The sequence below is a fragment of the Cebus imitator genome, unplaced genomic scaffold (genome assembly GCF_001604975.1).
Source record: "Cebus imitator isolate Cc_AM_T3 unplaced genomic scaffold, Cebus_imitator-1.0 Scaffold463, whole genome shotgun sequence".
In the NCBI taxonomy this organism is placed as follows: Eukaryota; Metazoa; Chordata; class Mammalia; order Primates; family Cebidae; genus Cebus; species Cebus imitator.
Window position 1 is genome coordinate 44,809 of NW_016107778.1, and position 19,597 is coordinate 64,405.

A 19,597-nucleotide genomic window follows, 5' to 3' on the forward strand; every position below is an offset into this window, starting at 1 on the left:
AAAGAAAGAAAAGCTTATGCACACCTTGGGCAAATCTCCCATGACAGCTTCCTCCTGAGAGACAGGTCTTGGCTCCCTCTACTCCCACCTCTGACAGTACAGGTGAAGGCTATATGTCAAGGTGTTTGGACCACAGGTTCTTAACTTCTGAGTCACAGAACCCTTGGAAACTGTGATGAAAGTATGGATGCCAAATTCCCCAAAAATGCATAGACACATAGTTTTGCATGTGATTTCATGGAGCAAAGCTTTCAAATAGAGGCAGAAATGAGTTCTAATCCTTATTTAGCCACAACTGTGTGACCTTTGGTGAATCTCTTCTCTGAGCTCTAATTCCCTTATCTGGGCATATTATCTCATACGAGGTTAATCCCATAGGGTTACTGGGAAGAAGAAATAAGTAAGGAAAAGGCAAATATTGCCAACACAGCAACATACAGTAGGAACTCAAGTATGAGTCCCTTTTGTTCCTTCCTCCTTCCCTTTCCTTTGTCAGGTCAATCAGCTCAGATACCCAAGGGTTAAAAAAGTGAACAAAACCTAAGGGTTAGGGAAGACTGCAAAAATTTCTAGGTCACACTAGGGACTTCTCAGCTTGTTTCTGAACTAATTATTTGCTGGAGGCCCGTGGAGTGGTAGCCTGCTCTAAAGAGCCACCTTCTAACTAAAAGTAGCTATTAGTAAGTAGGCAGACAAGGAAGAAAGCTCAGGTCCCACAATCCCAGCCCATCCTCCAGCTTTACCAGCTGTTCCTGAGTCTTTTTCTGGTCCCGGGAGGCCTGCAGCAAGGCCTCCTTGGCCTCTTCAGCTTCTTGACGCTCCTTGGCCAGCTTTTCAGCCTCACTCTGGGCACGCTTCCGTTCCTGCTCAAGTTCCAGAGCCCTACGGGTCTGTTCTTCCAGTTCTGGGCAGAAAAGGAGGGGAGAAGGCAGTGAAGAGCACAGAGATAAAGATGACACACTCGCTTTCTTCCTGGAAATGCCCTACCCCAGGACAAAGCTGGCAGAAAGTTCTGAGCTCTCTTCTTGTGCATCCTTCTTCTAGTCTGTAGCCACACCTGAACTACATTGCCTGAGTCAGGCAAAAGGGTCTCCAGCTCAGAGTTACGCCTGGAAAAAAAAAACAATCTCCAAGGTGACTCCAAGCCTCACCTTGCTGAGCCTTCTTAGTCTGTTCCTCGATCTGCTTCAGCTTCTCCATCAGCTCCTCCTTCTCCCGTTCAATCTTCTCTTTCTCCTTTTCTGCCATTTCACGCTTCTTCTTCTCGTTTTCCAGCATAGCACTAGAGAAGGAGATAAAAAGGATAGAACAGGATAGCAAAGCTCTATAAAAATCTGGGGAGGCTGGACACAGTGGCTCACACCTGTAATCCCAGCACTTTGGGAGTCCAAGGCAGGCAGATCACGAGGTCAGGAGTTCAAGACCAGCTTGATTAACATAGTGAAACCCTGTCTCTACTAAAAATACAAAAATTAGCCAGACATGGTGGCACCATGATAGTCCCAGCTACTTGGGAGGCTGATGCAGGAGAATTGCTTGAACCTGGGAGGCAGAGGTCGCAGTGAGCCTAGATCACGCCACTGCACTCCAGCTTGGGTGACAGAGCAAGACTTCTTCTCCAAAAAAAAAAAAAAAGCCTGGGAAATTCCAAGGCTTGCTGCCTCTGGGTCTCTCAGCCCCACATTTCCAACACATTCAGAGATTATGAGTTTGGGCCACCCTCCCTTAGCTCTATACCCTTGTCCTTATATCACAGCCCCACATAGGCCGGTGTACACGGGGCCCTGTCAATATTCCCCTGAGTCAGGAATCCTAGCTCTCCCACCAACCCACTGGGTGTCCTTAGCTATGTCACTGCTTTGCTTTTGTTCCCCTATGTACAAAACAGTCCAATAAGACCTGCCCTATCTACCTTGTAGGGAGACAAGTTTTGGCTCTGTGCTGGAATGAAGTGCTTCAAGTCTAGTAATCCCTATGGCTAGGGCATCAATCCTAAGGTATAATTCTGCCTGACATAAAGCCCAGCTCTAGGCTTCTTTTTCCCAGAGTTTGTTACAAATCTGGAATAAGTATTTGTTTTTTCTTGCCCTAGCACCTTTTCCAGGAACTTTCTTATCTCACTTGGCTAGGTATTCTCCATTTGAGCCCTCAAAATACTTGACTTACCCTTCTTCCCATCCCTCTTCTGTATTTTTTCTCCATAGCACTTCCTAACCATCTTATGTACCACATACTTTGCTTATTTATTATATCTGTCTCCTCCCCACTAGAATGCTAGATTCACAAAAGCAAAGATTTTTGATCTTATTCACTGCTCAATCAATATTTATTAAGTGACATGACCTTTGTGTCTTGAGTTATGGTTATATTGTTTTTCCTCTCTCTGCTATTAGACTGTGAGGTCCTACAGGGCAGGTTCCTGCCAGATCCAGCTCTGTAAAAACTGCCCCTCAAACTTGGTAAATTTTTTCTGAATAAATGTGAATATTGGTGTCTAACCCCTCATATATGAAGTCCTAGGTTGGCCTCATGTCCTGACTTAGCAGGCTGGGGACCTTTGAGAAGCTTTCTTGCCCCGACCCTGGTCCCCCACATTAGTGTGCAGCACCTACCGCTCCATCTGCTTCTGGTGCTTCTCCTCCCGAGCCTGTGCCTTCATCTGCTGCACCTCAATGGTGTCAGGCTTGCGACGGCGCATGTATAGTTCATGGTTCCCCATGCACAAGGCCAAGATCCGCTTGTTAATCCGCAGCCGGGGAGCATAGAAGACGAAGTCCTGGTGGGAAATTAGCAATCAGAAAGAATTTGGAGGGACAGGTGAAGGTGATCTTCTGCCTTCTAAAAAGCTAAATCCAAAAGCACTGGAAAGAATATTTAATCTAATCTCCTGCCCTACAGATGGGAAGACTAATTATCAGAGTGGTGAAGTGACTTGCCCAGGATCAGATAGCAGGCAGACCCAAGACTGGAAACCCAAGTTTCTTAACTCTGAAACCCAGGTTCTTCCCACTAAATCACAATTTATTTCAATCTTTGCTTATGAAAAGCATCCTAAATTAGTCTTAATCAAGTTGAAGGATTCAAACTTTCTCTGCTAATTAGGGAACATGCTGGGTCTCAGGTAACCTCTTTTAGAAGCCAGATGATCCCTAATTAATACATTGGTGGGTGTGGTATGGGTGGCTGGACTGTTTCTGCAATATCCTAAAAGCAAATCCTACACCCAGCCCCTTAAATCCTTTTTGAAACAGGTAGGCTGCAAATACATATATAAACACATAAATCTGATCACTGCTTGTCCTGGCTGTTGTTGTTGTTTTTTTCCCATTTATTTTACTGCATTTTAGGTTTTGGGGTGCATGTGAATCTGGCATCTCTCCCCTTGCTATCTCTCCCCAACTCCCCACCCCCCACTGTGCCTCCCCNGACCCCAGTGTGTAGTGCTCCCCTCCCTGTGTCCATGTGTTCTCATTGTTCAACACCCGCCTATGAGTGAGAACATGCAGTGTCTGATCTTCTGCTCTTCTGTCAGTTTGCTGAGAATGATGGTTTCCAGGTTCATACATGTCCCTACAAAGGACTGCAGGTTGCTGTTTTTAAAGTGAGCCCTTGATCTCAGCTGGTTTGGTTACTTAACTTTTCTGATAGAAGTTGAGCACGGCAGCAATAAAAGAAAACACACAAGAAAATCCAGTGTGTTTGAGTCTGTTACTACAAATATCACTGGACCAAAGTCACCAGCTGATGGGCTGGCTACCACATCCTCTGCCACTGACCAAACATTGCTACTGTCTCATATAGCTTGGGGTACAGTGGAGGGAGCACAGGCTCTCAAAGTCAAATAATCTAGGTATAAATCCCAGCTCTACCATTTTTAGTGATGTGATCTTGGGCAAATCACTCCATCTCTCTAACCTCAGTTTTGATAGCCATAAAATTAGTATGCTGTTTACTAATTACCTGACCATGTTGCTGAGGGTGTAAGGAGATAATATGTGTAAAGTCCCAAGAAGAAGTTCAGACACCTCAGGGCTGGAGAAGAATGGTTGAGCCTTCATTAAAAGTGTCAGGCTCATCATGGTCACTGGGCCTTGTTAGACATGAGGTATCCCAGAAGAGGAGATCCTCAGCTCCATTTTCCACCCTACCCACAATCACCAGCTATCTGGTCTTGTCAGCTGCAGGCAACTAGTGGGTAAGAAGTGTGGCAAGTGTGTTAGAGAAATGAGTGATCTTAAAGCACTATCTTAGTCTTGGGTTGCTCTGGAGAAAAGTCTGAGAGGGCAGCAGTAAAGTTCTACCAAGAAGTTTGGAGGATCATCTTTGGATTTGGACTTCTCTGGCCAGAGCCCTTTCTCCACAATAAAAAAGAAATCAAAGCCTGGGTGTGGTGGCTCATGCCTGTAATCCCAGCACTTTGGGAGGCCAAGGTGGGCAGATCACCTGAGGTCAGGAGTTCAAGAGCAGCCTGGCCAACACGAAAGCCCTGTCTCTACTAAAACTACAAAAATCAGCCGGGCACAGTGGCACACACCTGTAATCCCAGCTACTTGAGAGGCCGAGGTTGCAATGAGCCCATATCATGCCACCACACCCCAGCCTGGGCGACAGAGCAACAGTCCATCTTAAAAAAAAAATTAACTATGTGAACGGTGTCTACTTTTGGAGCCAAAGGGCTTGGAAATATGAGATGCATTCTGTTTCCACCCCAGAACCTCAGTGCAGCAGAGACAATAGCTAAGAAGCAGTACTTAAGACTGCTTGTGGCTCTCCCTCATCCACAGTGAGGGAGACAAGTAGCAGAGTGGTAACAGGTACAGAATGTCTGCTGGCCATTTCTTGGCTTCAACATCCCCCTCCATTCCCAATCTCTATTTGTGTTTCCTGTTTGTGCACGTGCACATGTGCACGTGCGCGCACACATACACACACACACACACATCAGAAAAGGAAGACAAAAATGGAATAGCATGATTGCTCATTATGCAGGCCTTGGCAAATACCTGTCTTGATCAGAAAGAGGAATCACTCACCGGGGCTTTTTTGTCAATGGGCTTGATGACAAATTTCTTATCATTGAAAGAGATGTTCCTGATTTCACTCCAGGGGAAGCCTATCTTGGGAGTCAGTCTGTAGAAATGGAAACCAATAACATCAGGACAAGGGCCAGACAAGAAGGACATAGATAACTGGTGGCTTGCCCTCACTGTCACACCCAAGCTTCTGTGTTTCTCTTTTTTTTTTAATGTACAGAGATGAGGTCTTACTATGTTACCCAGGCTGGTCTTGAACTCTTGGGCTCAAGCAATCCTCCTGCCTCAGTCTCCCAGAGTGCTGGGATTACAGGCATGAGCCATTGAGCCTGGCCAAACAAACACTTCTCTCTGAAGGAGGTAGACTCAGTGCCAGCTCAGCCAGTGTCATCACATGCCACCAGGCCAGTTGCCAGCACTGAGAGTTCACTAAAGGATCTCCTGATACAACTAACATATGATTCCTTGTCTCAAGTTTGTTTCGTTATGTTTTTGTTTGAGGCAAGGAACTTGTGACAATTCCTCAAGGGAATCCTCAGCCCTATTTAACTGAGTCTCTTCTATCCAAGCTTACAAAAGTTAGAGAGAAGGTAAATAATGAACTCCAAGATTCAGGAGTCATATGGAACAATAATCTATTGCTCTCCATCCTCACCAAGAGTACACCAAGTGAAAAATATAGGCAAGTGAGATAAGACTACAGTGAGTGGATTACAGGTCAAAAGACACATAATCATCATATGAGACCAATTACATATCCCAGTAAGATAAACTAGGCCTGCATGATCTGATAAAAACATAATGAGTGTCACATATATAATTTTTTTTTTTGAGACAGAATTTGGCTCTTGTTGCTCAGGCTGGAGTGCAATGGCGCGATCTCGGCTCACTACAACCTCTGCCTCCTGGGTTCAAGCAATTCTCCTGCCTCAGCCTCCCGAGTAACTGGGATTACCGGCATGTGTCACCACGCTCGGCTAATTTTGTATTTTTAGTAGAGACAGGGTTTCTCCATGTTGGTCAGGCTGGTCTCAAACTCCCGATATCAGGTGATCCACCCTCCTCAGCCTCCCAAAGTGCTCGAATTACAGGTGTGAGCCACCACACCCAGCCACATATATAATTTTAAGTTTTCTAGTAGCCATATGAAAATAAGTAAAAAGAAACAGATGTAATAAAATTATAGTAAGTTTAAATAACCCAACATATCTAAAATATTGTCATTTGAACATGTAAATAAGTGTTTTTTAAAATATTGAGACATTTTACATTCTGTTTTTTACACTAAGTCTTCAAAGTCCAGTGTGTAGTTTACACTTACAGCACATCTCAATTCAAAGTAGCCACATTTCAAGTGTTCAATAGCCCCCATGTGGCTGGTGGCTATTGTAGTTGACAGTGTGAGTCTAGTCAATACAGGGTTTAGAGGCCTAAGGGAAGTTGTGAAATCATCTGGGCTGGACTAAATTAGGTAGAAAAAAGAACTGAGGTGAGACTCAAGAGGTATGGCCCTGCTCCTTGGTGAAAGGTGAACTCTAGATGTTAAAGTGACTTAAATAAACTAAAAGAGATCTGAGATATACCTGTCATTCTGCTCATAGATGTTGAGACCCAGGGCATCCACCCCCAGCCACAGCTCTGAGCCTTTCTTGTTCTTGATGCTGAAATAGTTCACACCATACATCTCCAGATCTTGGGCAATCTTCAGATATTCCAGGACAGCATCCTCCCTAAATGACACAGAGTTGCGGGTCAAAAAGGGAGCCTGTGAGTCAGACCCAGGGAGATAGAAAGCCTGCTTGTGCTGTACTTCTGATAAGGATTTTGCTGTTAGGAGTGGGAAAGGGGACAAAAAGCTAGCAGATGATGGAGAACAGAGCACAACATGACTTTTTCAAAGCAAAATCTCCTAGCAAAAACCTAGGGTCTATGCTCCCAAAGGGAATAAAGATGGACTGACCCTTGCTGGCCTCTGGCATGTTGGCTGCCATAGAAGCAATTTTCTTTCTCTCGTTCATTATGACAGCCTCTTATACAGGTACATTCTTAGCAGGGCTCAGAATGTAGTGACGGCAAAATGATCTTTGTTCTGTAACTAGGCAACCCTCAAAAATGCTTTGCCATGTTTAAGAGCTCCTCCCTCATTTCCTTCTGGAGAGGAGTGGGGTAGTTCTTGGCGGCCCATCAGCTTCCTGGACATCCTGAGGTCCCCTCCATCTCTTGATAGTCAAAATTGTTTGGGCTACCAGTTACCACCATTCAACGAAACAAGCAAACAAAAAACAGCCCTGTAATGGTCCTAGTTTGCCTTCTATTGTCCCTGTTTCCTCTTTCTCCCACACTCACCAATGTCCCTTGTCATCTGTCTCTTCTTCCCAGAATGCATTATCATTCTCCCTGTATGGGAAGTGAGGCCCACCACTGCTGGGGCAAGCTTACCTGAGCATGCCACGGTGCTCCTCATGCCACACCTGGATCCGCTCCTCCCACTGGTCCTTGTTGAGTTTGTGCTGTTCCAGGACTCTGGAAAGGCAATGAGTGATGAGTAGTTAAAAGCACAAAGCCCCTGTGCAGGAGAGAAGGGAAGCCCATTTAGCTTTCTACGGGGTTGATGCAAAGAGGATGCAGAGTCAGCCAATTGAGATCACACTGGAAGTGGACTGTAATTATAGCAAGAATGTATAAAACTAGACGCAAGGAATTGCCTGAAAGGTAAGAGAGCTACAACACTGGATGATCAAAAACAACAAGCGGAACATCTTCCTTTGTACCTTTATCCACAAAATCAAGTGATGTGCTGTAGTCCCTAACCATAGCAGTAATGTATCAGGAGTTTGTGCTGACTTTAGAGGCTAACAGTAGGGATGGACCTCATGGAGCCAGGTACACTCTCTCCTAGATCGTCTTGGGACAAACAGCCTATGTTTATAAGAATACTGCTCAGAGATGAAAGGATGGCCTTTGGCTACAGAGCAAAGAATTGAGTCCTAATGTCTTTGAGAAAAACCAACAGGTCCAGCCTCCCAGACCTACCAGATTATAAAAAAGATTTGCTTTAAACATGCCCTCTCAGATATCATAGCAATGACTCTGGTAGAGTCCCCAGGGTACAACCACTATCCCTAATATCTTATGTGTGTGTGCATATATGCTATAGTTCCAATGGGACTGTGGCTCCCAGAATGAAGCAAAGCTTTTCCTTCTAATCCAAAAGACTATGGAAATGGCCATTGGGTATAGCAGGAAAAAAGTCAGTGCTAAAATATTAAGATGCTAAGGTTCCAGGTCTGGCTCTGGCTCTGCCTCAGATGAACTGCAGCAGATGTGGAAAGTCAGTGTGAGTACCTCTGCACCTCTATGTCCTCGGCCAGGAAATAAGGACAATGCCTGCTTCGTTCATTTTGTGTGTTATTGTGACGCAGAAATAAAATGAGTGTTTCAGAGCTTTCACCTTTGAAGTTTACAAAGCGAGAAAGCTCTGTACACTAGTTGTCAATATTAAAAGACTATCTGAGTTCCCCTTGTCCCTGGTTTGTCAATTTCTCTCTCTCCCCTGTGAACTTCTGATGTAAGATCTTCCTTCAGTAAAAAGAACTGAGAAAATGGAACCAGGGAGGGGTGAAAGAAATTACTGAACCTCTGGTTCTATATAAGCACCTGCCTCCAGGGTAACAAAGCTCTGTAATCAGGTAGACAGAGGAGGGAAAAGGCTTTTTCTTTGGAAAGGCAGAAAAACAACTGCACTACATGCAAATGTCTCTTGAGCAGCATAACACAGACTTCAGACAGACCCCAATGAAGCGGAACAGATCTGGCATCCCCTGTGGGGCAGAAATTGGTCAGCTGTGGGCTGCAGCCCCTTCTGACCAAGGCAAAGGAGGGCAGGGAACCACCTTACCTCTGCGGTAGCAACTTGTCTCCGGCCAGGTAGCCAGACTTATGCACCTCCTTATTGAAGTCGCCATACTTAGACTGGACAGCATACGAGGCCAGCAGCACAGCAGTCTCAGGCGGGCAGTAAATATCATCATTGAGAATGCCCTCTTTCACTTGCAGAAAGAACAGGCGCTGAGTGATGTCCTGGATCAATTCCTCAGACACATCCTCAGGGTAGAACTTGGCACGGAACTTAAAGAGCAGGGGGCTTTCCTTCCGCACATCCTGGGCAGTCACCTGGGAGCAGTAAGGGTTATGAGCTCTCAAAAAATAGGTTTTAAGGGTGATGGAGTGGCTGTAGGTTGAGGAGAAACACTGAAAGGTCATCAATTTGCCTAATCTTAAAGAGCTGGATGGCAACCCTCCTGGCAATTAAGAAAAACAATACATTACTTTCATTGGGGACTAAATTCCATGCCTGTAATCACTTTCAGTTGGGAATTTCTTCCTGAAATTACCTTAATACCAACTGATGATCAGAAGTCTTCAAACCACTTTTATCTGACTATATCCAACTACCCCAAATTCTGAGGGTAGGCATAAGCTCTTCTTTTAAGCTCATCTTCTAAGTCTCCTCCAACTTCATAAATTAGCAAAGTAAGGACTAGGATGTGTGACTGAGGCTTGAGAATTGTCTAGACAACAGCACAAATTAGATCATCTTTTAAAGCCTGAAGCGGATTACTAGACTGGCTCCACACTTGTCCAGAAAAAGACTCAATTCTAGGAAAATAAGACTCTACCAGCAGAAGGTGGGGTACCTACTCCTAGACACAATCAGAGAAGCAAACTTCAGGACAGTATGGAGACTTCTAAGGACAAGGCCAGCCAGTTTGCAGATACGAAGATAGAAGGCTACCAAGTTCCTGTGGAGATGCTGCTTGGGGTGGTGGAGAGCTTGCATGGAGTCAAACTATCCCATTTGGGGTCCAGTTGAGGTAAAAGATCAAGAAAGAGGGAAACATCTGTATGGGGTTCAGGCATCAGTTGACTGCTGGAGTAGGAGCAGCATAAGACTGTGAGATCTTTCAGATTTTTTTTCCAGTTCAAGAATCTGTGGCTCTTTTTAACAAATCTCCTAAAGCCATTGAGTTGGAAGAGATGAAGGGAATACCGATTCTCTCTTGAAGAGCCACAAGTGGATTTGATCCAAAACAAAATAAAGTTCAAGCTAGAGTTCCCAGTAGAAAGGGAAGAGTCTCTTCTTCTTTGAATGCTGGCCATTCTCACTGTTAGAATTCAAAATGGAGACAGAGCAAGAGCTTTGCTTTGGCTGAATCCTCTGTCTTTATTCTGATCCAGGTGGTCAGCAGACCACCCAGTCATGAACACAGTCCTAGGTATCCAGGATTTGCCAACTAGCACATGGTACCCTCCCAGGAAAGTTCTGGAAAAGAAAATAATTCTAAATCCAACAGAGGAATAAGCAGTTACCTTCTTATTGAGTTTCAGCCAGGTGGAGAAACCTTTAGTGTCCTGGTACTGCAGACCAAAGAACCAAACTTCCCTCAAGCCAATAGTTTTCACCACCTAGAAGAGAAAACCAAAACAACCAATCATTGATTGAATACCTCCCCTGTGAGAGCCACAGAGGACACAAATTTTGAAGCCAATATGATCTCTGCTATTAAAGGGTTTAAGGTGCTCAGGGTCTGGCAAGAAAATACACTTAAGCAGCAATGAAGAACTGATGTTGGCAGCTCTCTGCACTAAGTACTGCTGAAGTAGGAAAGGAATCATTTCTTATGAGCACTGACACATACCAAGAACCCTACATCCATCATCTCCTTTAATTTTCACAATAGCCCTATGATAGACTTATAATTAGGTCCATTTTATAGATATCAAAAATGAGGTTCAAAGAAATAAAATAATTTGCCCAATGTTCAGGTTGTGAGTGACAGAATTAGGGTTCAAACCAGGTCTGTTTGACTCCAAATCCATGCATATCCAGTAATTTCTGCCACCTCCTCCCTCCCTCTAAAATGTCATGCCAGTTCCCACTTCCATGATGAATTAAAGACTGAAGGTGAAGATGGTTGGATTAACTCCTGCATCTTGTTCTCTTGGGTTGCTCCCATATATTGTCCTTTATCCTTAGCAACTGGGGTTAATACCCACACCCTTAAGACTGAGTTCCATTTATAATACCCCAGAAAAAGAATGTTTGAGAAGACAAAGTAGAGACTGTGAAGGATCCTGAAACCGTGGTGTGCCTGGGTTCTGAGAAGATTTTTTTCAACTCTGATAAGAGCCCAGTCATGATTACTCTTACACAAGTTTAGGTGGAAATGAGGGTAGAAATAGGGTAAGTCTCTCAGTGTAGTAGCTCAGGCATCCCCTGTTGTCCTGAGCCTCCTGGCTGAACAGTGGGCAGGAAAGGGAGGCTTGCCAAGAGAAGACAGATGAGCTCTGTTCTCTAGTCCCTGACATTAGCATGTTAATGGTCTGGCTGTCAGCTCAACCCCAGCATACCCACCACTGTCGATGGCAGTGGTGAAGCTGAGCCACATCCTAATGAGGTCAGGCTGGTATTAAGCAGTCTTCTTTATTTTGTTTTTTAGGGGAAGGATGCAAGTGGAAGGTTAGGGTAAGTTGAGTAAAGAATCATAGAAATATACCTGGAGATGGAAGCAGGGAACAAGGACCCAGTGTTGCTGATGTCCTTCCCTTATGAGCAAATTAATATCTCACTTCAAAACACACACACACACACACACACACACACTCTCTCTCTCTCTCTCTCTCTCTCTCTCTCTCTCTCTCTCTCTCTCTCTCTCTCACACACACACACACACACACACACACACAAAGATACACATATACACGCCAACACTGTATCTGCAAAGTTTCTATTATGCATCCAAAGTCAGGACCCACAGTCACACCGAGTTTACAATCTAGAGCTCAGAGGCCCCAAGGAAAAAAGTAGCTCATATTTACTAAGCACCAATCATGTGGCAGGCACTGAACAGTAAACAATCCTGTGAGAGAGCAATTATACCCATATTATAGATGAGGAACTAAGGCTTAGAGAGGTAATGCGTCTAAAATTACAGAGCCATATAGAACCCTGATGTGTCTGACTCTAAAGCTTGTACCTTTTCTTCTCTTAGCATGCTATCTCCTAATGCCAAGTGCTCATATAAGCTTAGAACTCCTGGGCTTCTCAAGTGATTAATTGCCTTGTCTCTCTTTTGGCCCAAATATACTATCCAGATAATAAACTTTGATCACCTCTGCATTGAGATATGCTTCCTGGCATTCCCACGAGACCGAACCAACAACCACTTTGGGGAGAAGCCATGTCCCCCAACTCATCAACCTTCATTGCTCACCAGGTCAGCCTTCCCATTTGTAGTTTGGATCAATTATCAGGAAACCTGGGCAAAATGTTCACTTCTGTCTCCAACTAGCTGCATGATATTAAGGTAGGACATTTCCTCTCGGGGCCTCAGCTTCCTTATCTATCCAAAATGGGGGGTATGGCTTCAATGATCTCTTTCTTCTCTTACATTCTATCATTGTACTGATTATGTTACAAGGTTATTTTGCAAATGGTTAATAAAAACAATCCCATTTCACAACTACCTTTTGTTGATTTGGATAATTAGGAACATGTTTAGAAAAGATCAGTGGTGGTGGGAGGTAATGGGGAAAGTTCAAAAGCCTGCCGGAATTCAATGGCCAGGTGAGTCCCTGACTCTAAGTCAATAGGCAGCAGGAACTGTCAGAAAGTTTCAGATGGAGAAATACGAATGTTTATGTTGAAAGATAATATTGGCTTTTTGCAGAGGATGGAGGTAGTGGGTGGTTGTGCATAGAAAATATTTTTTAAAGCACCTCTTATCTCATCCTAGATCTTAAATAGGGCCTAAGGCCTAATTAACAGTTCTAATCATTTTCCACAGGGTTGCAGAAGAATAGTGTGTCCAGATGCAATTGGCATGAAGAGGCAAGATCCAAGAAACACTCTAGCCAAGAGAGAGAGAGAGAGAGAGAGAGAAGACCCACTAAAGATGCTGAAGAGAAGCTGGACCATAAGGGCCAGGATATTAGGTCATGTCGGGGAGAACAGACTGGGAACAGAAGTAGCAGAGCAGTGCTATGGGTTGGATGTCATTTGTCCCCACCAAAACTCATGCTTATGCTTCATTGTAAGTGGCAGTGCTGGGAGGTTGAATCATTAAGAGGTAGTGTGTAATGAGAGGTGTTTCGGTCATGGGGACCCTGTCCCTGTGAATTACTTGACCTTCTGTTACATTATGAAGCAGCACAAAGGCCCTCACCAGAGGCTGAGCAGGTGCTAGTGCCATGCTCTTGGACTTTCCAGCCACCACAATTATGAGACAAATAAACCTCTTTTCTTTATAAAGTACGTAGCCCCAGGTCTTTTGTTGTAAGAACATAAAATGGTCTCAGACAAGCAGCAACTGGCCTTTGCCTGTACTAACAGACTAATTGTAGAGGCTCAAAGACTCCAACACTGAAATGAAGCGAGGTAAGCACAGACTATGCAGCCAGTCCCAGAATCCCAGGAGTGAGCCCCTCAGCCTCTTTTTGTACCACATTGTCTGTTTCACTATTGGATGGGGGTAGGACTGTGATAAGAGAAGGAGGATCATGGTGACTAAAGCATTTCTGAGATCCAGAGTAACTGAAAAGTTGGACAAAGTAAAACCTAAAGCAGTGTCAAAAAAACAACAACAGAATTCCGGCTCAGTGGGGGGTTTTGATCTCTTTGAGCGCTGTCTCTTCCTTTGTGAACATAAAGAAATCAGAAAGATAAATTTTCCACTTCCTTAGGCTCTAGGGCTTAAAGAGATGAGTAATACCTCTCAGCCTGCACTGAAGTCCCAAAGTGAGAAATTGAGGATGTGGCAGGAAGGAAATATGGTCTGAAATCAGAGTTGAAACTGAAAAAGAACAAAGAACAAAAATGGATGACTCCTGACTCCAGGCTACAAGGAAATCTCTAAGGCCCATGAGGGTGCTGTGAACCATTTTAACAGGCAACTCTAAACCCCTTTTCCAAGCCAAGTTTTTTCTTGCTTTCAGCTTTGCTTTCAGTTGAGACCTCCATTCCAGAGGAAAGAGAAACCTATTTTCAAATGAGAGCTTAGCATCTAGCTTCCAGTTCCAGGAATAACCTCTGTGGCTCCAGTGACTAGGGTCCTTATCATTCCACTCCAAGAAATGGCTCTATCCCTGAGGAAAACGAAAATTCTTTATTGGCTCCTTTTGACCTGACAGCCAGCTTATCTGATCTTAGACAGTATTTCTCAAAACTGCCATGGAAAAAATCCTGAAGCAGCAGAAAATAATGAATGGATATACCCAAGGGACACAGAGGATGTGGCAGGGGGAGATAATAGGTAGATGGCTGAAAGACAGCTATAATTTATTTGAAGCCTCGGGTTTAGCCTTCATTATTTGTGCAAATTTTATATTCTACTCCATAAATAATGAATTTTTAAAATTATTACAAGTAAAATTAATGCTCTAGAATACTAAATCACATTCATCTCACAGCTTTGTGTCCCTCCTGGAGCCTGCCACATACACCTAAAGAAACTAGGACTTCAGTTTTTCAGACACTAGCTTAAGAAACTAGAGGNCCATGACTGTGGAGAGTTACAGGATTCAAGCAACATAAACTGGAAAACTGAGGTCCAGTGAAAAGAAAAGATCTGCCTCTGAGTAAACCTTAATTAATTATCAGAAGCTTCTGGAAGTAAGAAGAAAAAAAACCTTTACCTCCTTTTGGCATGTGGAGGCAAACTATATCTGAGGTCTGTAGAGGGGAGGGGAGATCAGGTCAGCTTAGGAGCCCAGAGATTCTCTTCTTGAATCTCCCAGAGCATGGCCAGGTGCAGTGGCTCATGCCTGTAATCCCAGTATTTTGGGAGGCCGAGGTAGGCAGATCCTTTGAGCTCAGGAGTTTAAGACCAGCCTAGGCAACATGGTGAGACCCCATTTCCACTAAAAATACAAAAAGATAGCTGGTGTGGGCACCTGTGGGCCCAGCTACACAGGAGGCTGAAGTGAGAGGATCACTTGAGACTGGGGGTGTGGCGGGGGGGGTGATGGTTGCAGTAAGATCACACGACTACACTCCAGCCTAAGTGACAGAGTAGACCTCGTCTCTCTAAAAAAGAAACACACACACACACACAATTCTAGAGGAGAATGAGGAAGTAATGCTGGAGTCACAAGAGAAGAACTGTGTGAGAAACAATGTGCAAAACTGCATCAATGCCCAAACACCTGAGGCCCTCAAGATACCATTACAGGTTTCTCAGCATCTACATCAGCCACCCACCTGAAAGCAAATCATTGCACCACTGGAAAGCACCAAGATGGGCTACCACTATTGCTGTTTCTGTTATTCCACATTGCCTGTAATCAAGTGGCCACCTACTCTATAGCAGAGAACATACTCAGCCTATGTTCTAAGATTCTTTCTTTTTATCTTTTTTTTTTTAATAGGGTCTTGCTGTTACCCAAGGTGGAGTGCAGTGGCCCAATCATAGCTCACTGTAACCTTGAACTCCTGGACTCAAGTGATCCTCCAGCCTCTGCCACTCAAGAAACTAGGACTACAGGCATGCACCACCATGCCCAGCTAGTTTTTAAGTTTTTGTAGAGATGGGTTTTTGCTATGTTGCCCAGGCTGGTCTCAAACTCCTAGCCTCAAGTGATCCTCTCACCTTGGCCTCACAAAGCACTGGGATTACAGGCATGAGCCAACATGCCTAAACTAGCAAGGGTTCTAAGTTTTGGAAGCAGGTAAAGTGAAAGAAGGTTCCAGGGGACAGCTGACAAAAAGGATTGGGAAAGCTGGAAATGCTATGTGCCCTGGTTTAAGCCACAGCTATACCATTTCCTAGCTATATGACCTTAAACAGGTAATTTCACCTCTGTAAGCTTCAGTTTCTCATCTATACGATAGAGGTCCTCCTACTATAATAATAGATATTAGTTATTTTATAAAATAAAAAAAAAAAAAGAAAAAAAAAGGTTTGCTGTCCTCAATGAACAGTATTCAAGTCCTAAGTACTTCACTGAGCCAGAAAAATTCCTGACTTCATAGCTCCCTCATCTGAACTCTCAGGGCAATGCCACCTACTTATTTAGTCCTTAATAAGAATCATCAATATTAGAATGCTTGGTATCACCAGGCGCTTTATTTATTTGGGGATTAAATCACAAAATCTCTGAGATTAGCATGATTATCATTTTACTAAGGAAAGGAAACTCCTGAGAGGCTAAATGAGCCATCCAGGGTCACACAGCTAAGTAACAGGACAGAATTCAAACTCAAGGCTGATTCTAAATCCTATGCTTTGTATACCACCCCATGCGATCTGAGCCTCAACGCAGTTTATTTCATTCCTCTGGGTGGAGAGTTGCATGTGCCTTTCTATGCCTTTATAGGTAAGGAACTCCCAGTTCCTGAAGAACAGAGATGGTGTTTGACAGAGTAGACCTTCAGTCAATATTGAATGAATCAGTGAATAGATGAATGAATCGATGCTTTGAGATTTCACCTCCATCTTTGAGCACTGCCTTTTAGCGGCACCTAGGCAATCAAAGATCAAAAACTTTAGAAGTCCAAGCAAGTGAAAGAATCACTGTAGCAAACCATGTTCTCTCTCCCCTCCAGCTGTAAGCACACTCAAAAGAAGAGAGGTAAATGAGAGAAACTGTGAGCCCAACTTTCCTTTCCCACCAGGCCCTGGCATGCTATGGCATTCATGCTATGGCATTCCATTGTTGCCTATTGTTTATTGCTTGTGCCAAGGAGTACTTCCTCTCTGGTTGGCTTCCTCTGTGGTCATCGGCCAAATGACTGCTGGGTTCCAGGATGGCTGTAAAGCTTTTGCCAATTCCTCGCAAAGAGTCTAGCTCCTTCCTCCCAGGCCCAGGCTCCACCAGGAGGACCTTCTTGAATGATGGGTCCCCAGGGCCAGACAGAACAGACTCCCTCCCTTATTCCTCATCAAGTTAGAGAGAGAAGAGCTAGCATTCCCCAACTGCCTATGAACATATACATCTACTACCTCTACTGATTCCTGAGCTGACCTGCCTTGGCTTCAAGAGGGCCAAATGCTTAATTCCTTGAGTTCAAATCTTTTTCCCTGTATTTTTTCACCTATGGGGTCCACCTCTGTCCCTCTGACCCACAGAACATGACTGCCCCCTTCCTTATTATGACATTCCTTCAGAGGTCTGAAGACAGAAAGCATATCTTCCTTGAGTCTTCTCTAAACTAAATACTCTCAATCATCCCAAACAGAGTAGTGCAGTGCAGGAAAAGTATAGTTTTGTGATCAGAGTTGTATTCAAAATTCTGTATCACAACTTACTAACTACATGACTAGGGTATGTTCTTTCACCTCACAGAGGCAAGATCATTGTGAGGATTAAAGAACCTAGCCAGGGATAGTCCATAGTACATGTTCAACAAATAATACTTCTCAAGATAACACTGATGGGAAGTCATAGACTTCTTGGTTTCCAAGTCTCTCAAAGGCTTTGTTTGGGAAGTAATAGCATTCAGAACTAACATACGAATCTGGCCAGGGTTCCCTACTATCTGGGCTTCCCTCAAAACCACCCCCACAGCACACAAACCAAACCAACACCAACAAAACACCACCAGCACTGAGGCTTTTTGAAGTTAATAAACCTCTTTGTTCAAGAATGTTTCTGCCCCAGGCTCCAAATCATGCCTTCCTCACCCTCCACAGCCGTCCCCCTGCAATGCAAATGTACAAAGCCCCAGTGTTGAGGGTAGGGGATGGCATCATCTGGTGTGGGAGGGGGAATGAGTAGAATCAGGGCTCTTGGAAGGAGTATAGGTAAGTGTCAAAGGAGCCTCTGGCTCCCAGCTGGTCCATAAAATCTGCACTGACTGACCCCCTCCCCCTCAAATAGCTGCTATCCAGAATGATACTGCTGTCTAAAGCAAAGGGCCCAAAAGCCTATGTGTTATATGGACACCTCCTTCCTTTTGTCTTAGAGACAGTAAAAAGCCTGTCAAGGAAGAGATGATCCCCCTGCCAACTAGTCCTACCCCTTCACATATGCCAGCAGCTGGTCATACTCAAGTGAGGTATTTCCCTCCTTTGTACAGAAAAGGATTGTCTGAATTCCCAATACTGGGAACAGAAATGGGAGAGAAGGAGATATAGAATGCACAAATAAATGACAGAGATAATTTTTCGAGAGGTAACAGATTTGAGAAACAACTTAGGCATTGTACAGATGAGAAACTGAGACCCAAAGAAAGGAAATGTTTGTATCACAGAGAGTTAATGACAGAGCCAGCCCTAGGGCCCAAGATTCATGACTTTCTTTTTTTTTTTTTCAGACGGAGTTTCACTCATGTTACCCAGGCTGGAGTGCAATGGCGCAATCTCGGCTCACCGCAACCTCTGCCTCCTGGGTTCAGGCAATTCTCCTGCCTCAGCCTCCTGAGTAGCTGGGATTACAGGCACGCGCCACCATGCTCAGCTAATTTTTTGTATTTTTAGTAGAGACGGGGTTTCACCGTGTTGACCAGGATGGTCTCGATCTCTTGACCTCGTGATCCACCCGCCTCGGCCTCCCAGAGTGCTGGGATTACAGGCTTGAGCCACCGCGCCCGGCTGGCCATACCACCCTGAACGCGCCCGATCTCGTCTGATTCATGACTTTCTATCCAGGTCCTTTTGATTTCACTAGGCTGTCCCTTTGAAAGTTCTCTAATATAACCTGCATGTGAAAGGAAAATGCAAAACACAATTATAATTAGAATGCATTTAGTCATTCCAGACTAGCACTGTAATCACTTGTGAGCTATATGAATGCAACTATATCACTTTAATTGTAATAAACTTGTATTTAAATATTCCTCAGAATAATTTGTAGTTTCACAAATTAAGTAGCAATGATTATACTTTGCCATTCAAAGTAAAACAAACACAAAACAAACTCCAGAGAAGTAAGTCCCACCTTAACCTAAAGTTAGATATTCTGAGGATCATTAAGCCCATCTCCTGACTCTCTCAATTCTAGAATATTTTTCTTTACTATTTTATTTCTTTTCTTTTTTTTTCTCCTAGAGACAGAGTCTTGTTCTGTCACCTAGGCTGAAATACAGTGACGCAATCATAGCTCCTAGTAACCTCGAACTCCTGGGCTTGAGCAACCCTCCTGCCTCAAACTCCTAAGTAGCTGGGACTATATAGGTGTGCACCACTATGCCAGGCTAATTTTTAAATTTTTTGTAGAGACAGGGTCTTGCTATGTTACCCAGGCTGGTCTCAAACCCCTGGGCTCAAGTGATCCTCTCATCTCAGTGTTAGGATTACAGGCATGAGCCACTATGTCAGGCTAACTCCAGCTCAATTAATAATACCAGAAGCATCATAATATTAGAAAGGGATCTATCATTTATTACTTCTCTACTATATACTGGATGCTTTCTTCCAGCTAACACTTTCTTCCCTATTTGTGTTTTCTTATCTTTCTCATCTATTTCTAATTTATCTTTTGGATTAGGCATCCTTATATGCCTCTATAATCAGTTTTTTGAGTAACAGGTTAAGATACAAAACATAATACACTCACAAAAATCCTGT

At 44.0% G+C, this 19,597-nt stretch overlaps 1 protein-coding gene across 1 annotated transcript in view; it reads right to left on the reverse strand.

Moving 5' to 3' along the window:
- The window catches only part of MSN (moesin), a gene marked incomplete at its 3' end in the record, with an annotated part of 108,267 nt that overhangs the window by 31,608 nt on the left and 57,062 nt on the right, over nucleotides 1–19,597 (reverse strand). The window contains exons 3-10 of the mRNA XM_017512133.2: nucleotides 10,404–10,499; nucleotides 8,932–9,206; nucleotides 7,473–7,556; nucleotides 6,617–6,763; nucleotides 5,034–5,130; nucleotides 2,613–2,776; nucleotides 1,152–1,282; nucleotides 744–904 (exon numbers count right to left, since the gene is read on the reverse strand). Of these exons, the coding sequence (XP_017367622.1) occupies nucleotides 744–904; nucleotides 1,152–1,282; nucleotides 2,613–2,776; nucleotides 5,034–5,130; nucleotides 6,617–6,763; nucleotides 7,473–7,556; nucleotides 8,932–9,206; nucleotides 10,404–10,499 (1,155 nt within the window). The remainder of the gene's footprint in view (nucleotides 1–743; nucleotides 905–1,151; nucleotides 1,283–2,612; nucleotides 2,777–5,033; nucleotides 5,131–6,616; nucleotides 6,764–7,472; nucleotides 7,557–8,931; nucleotides 9,207–10,403; nucleotides 10,500–19,597) is intronic.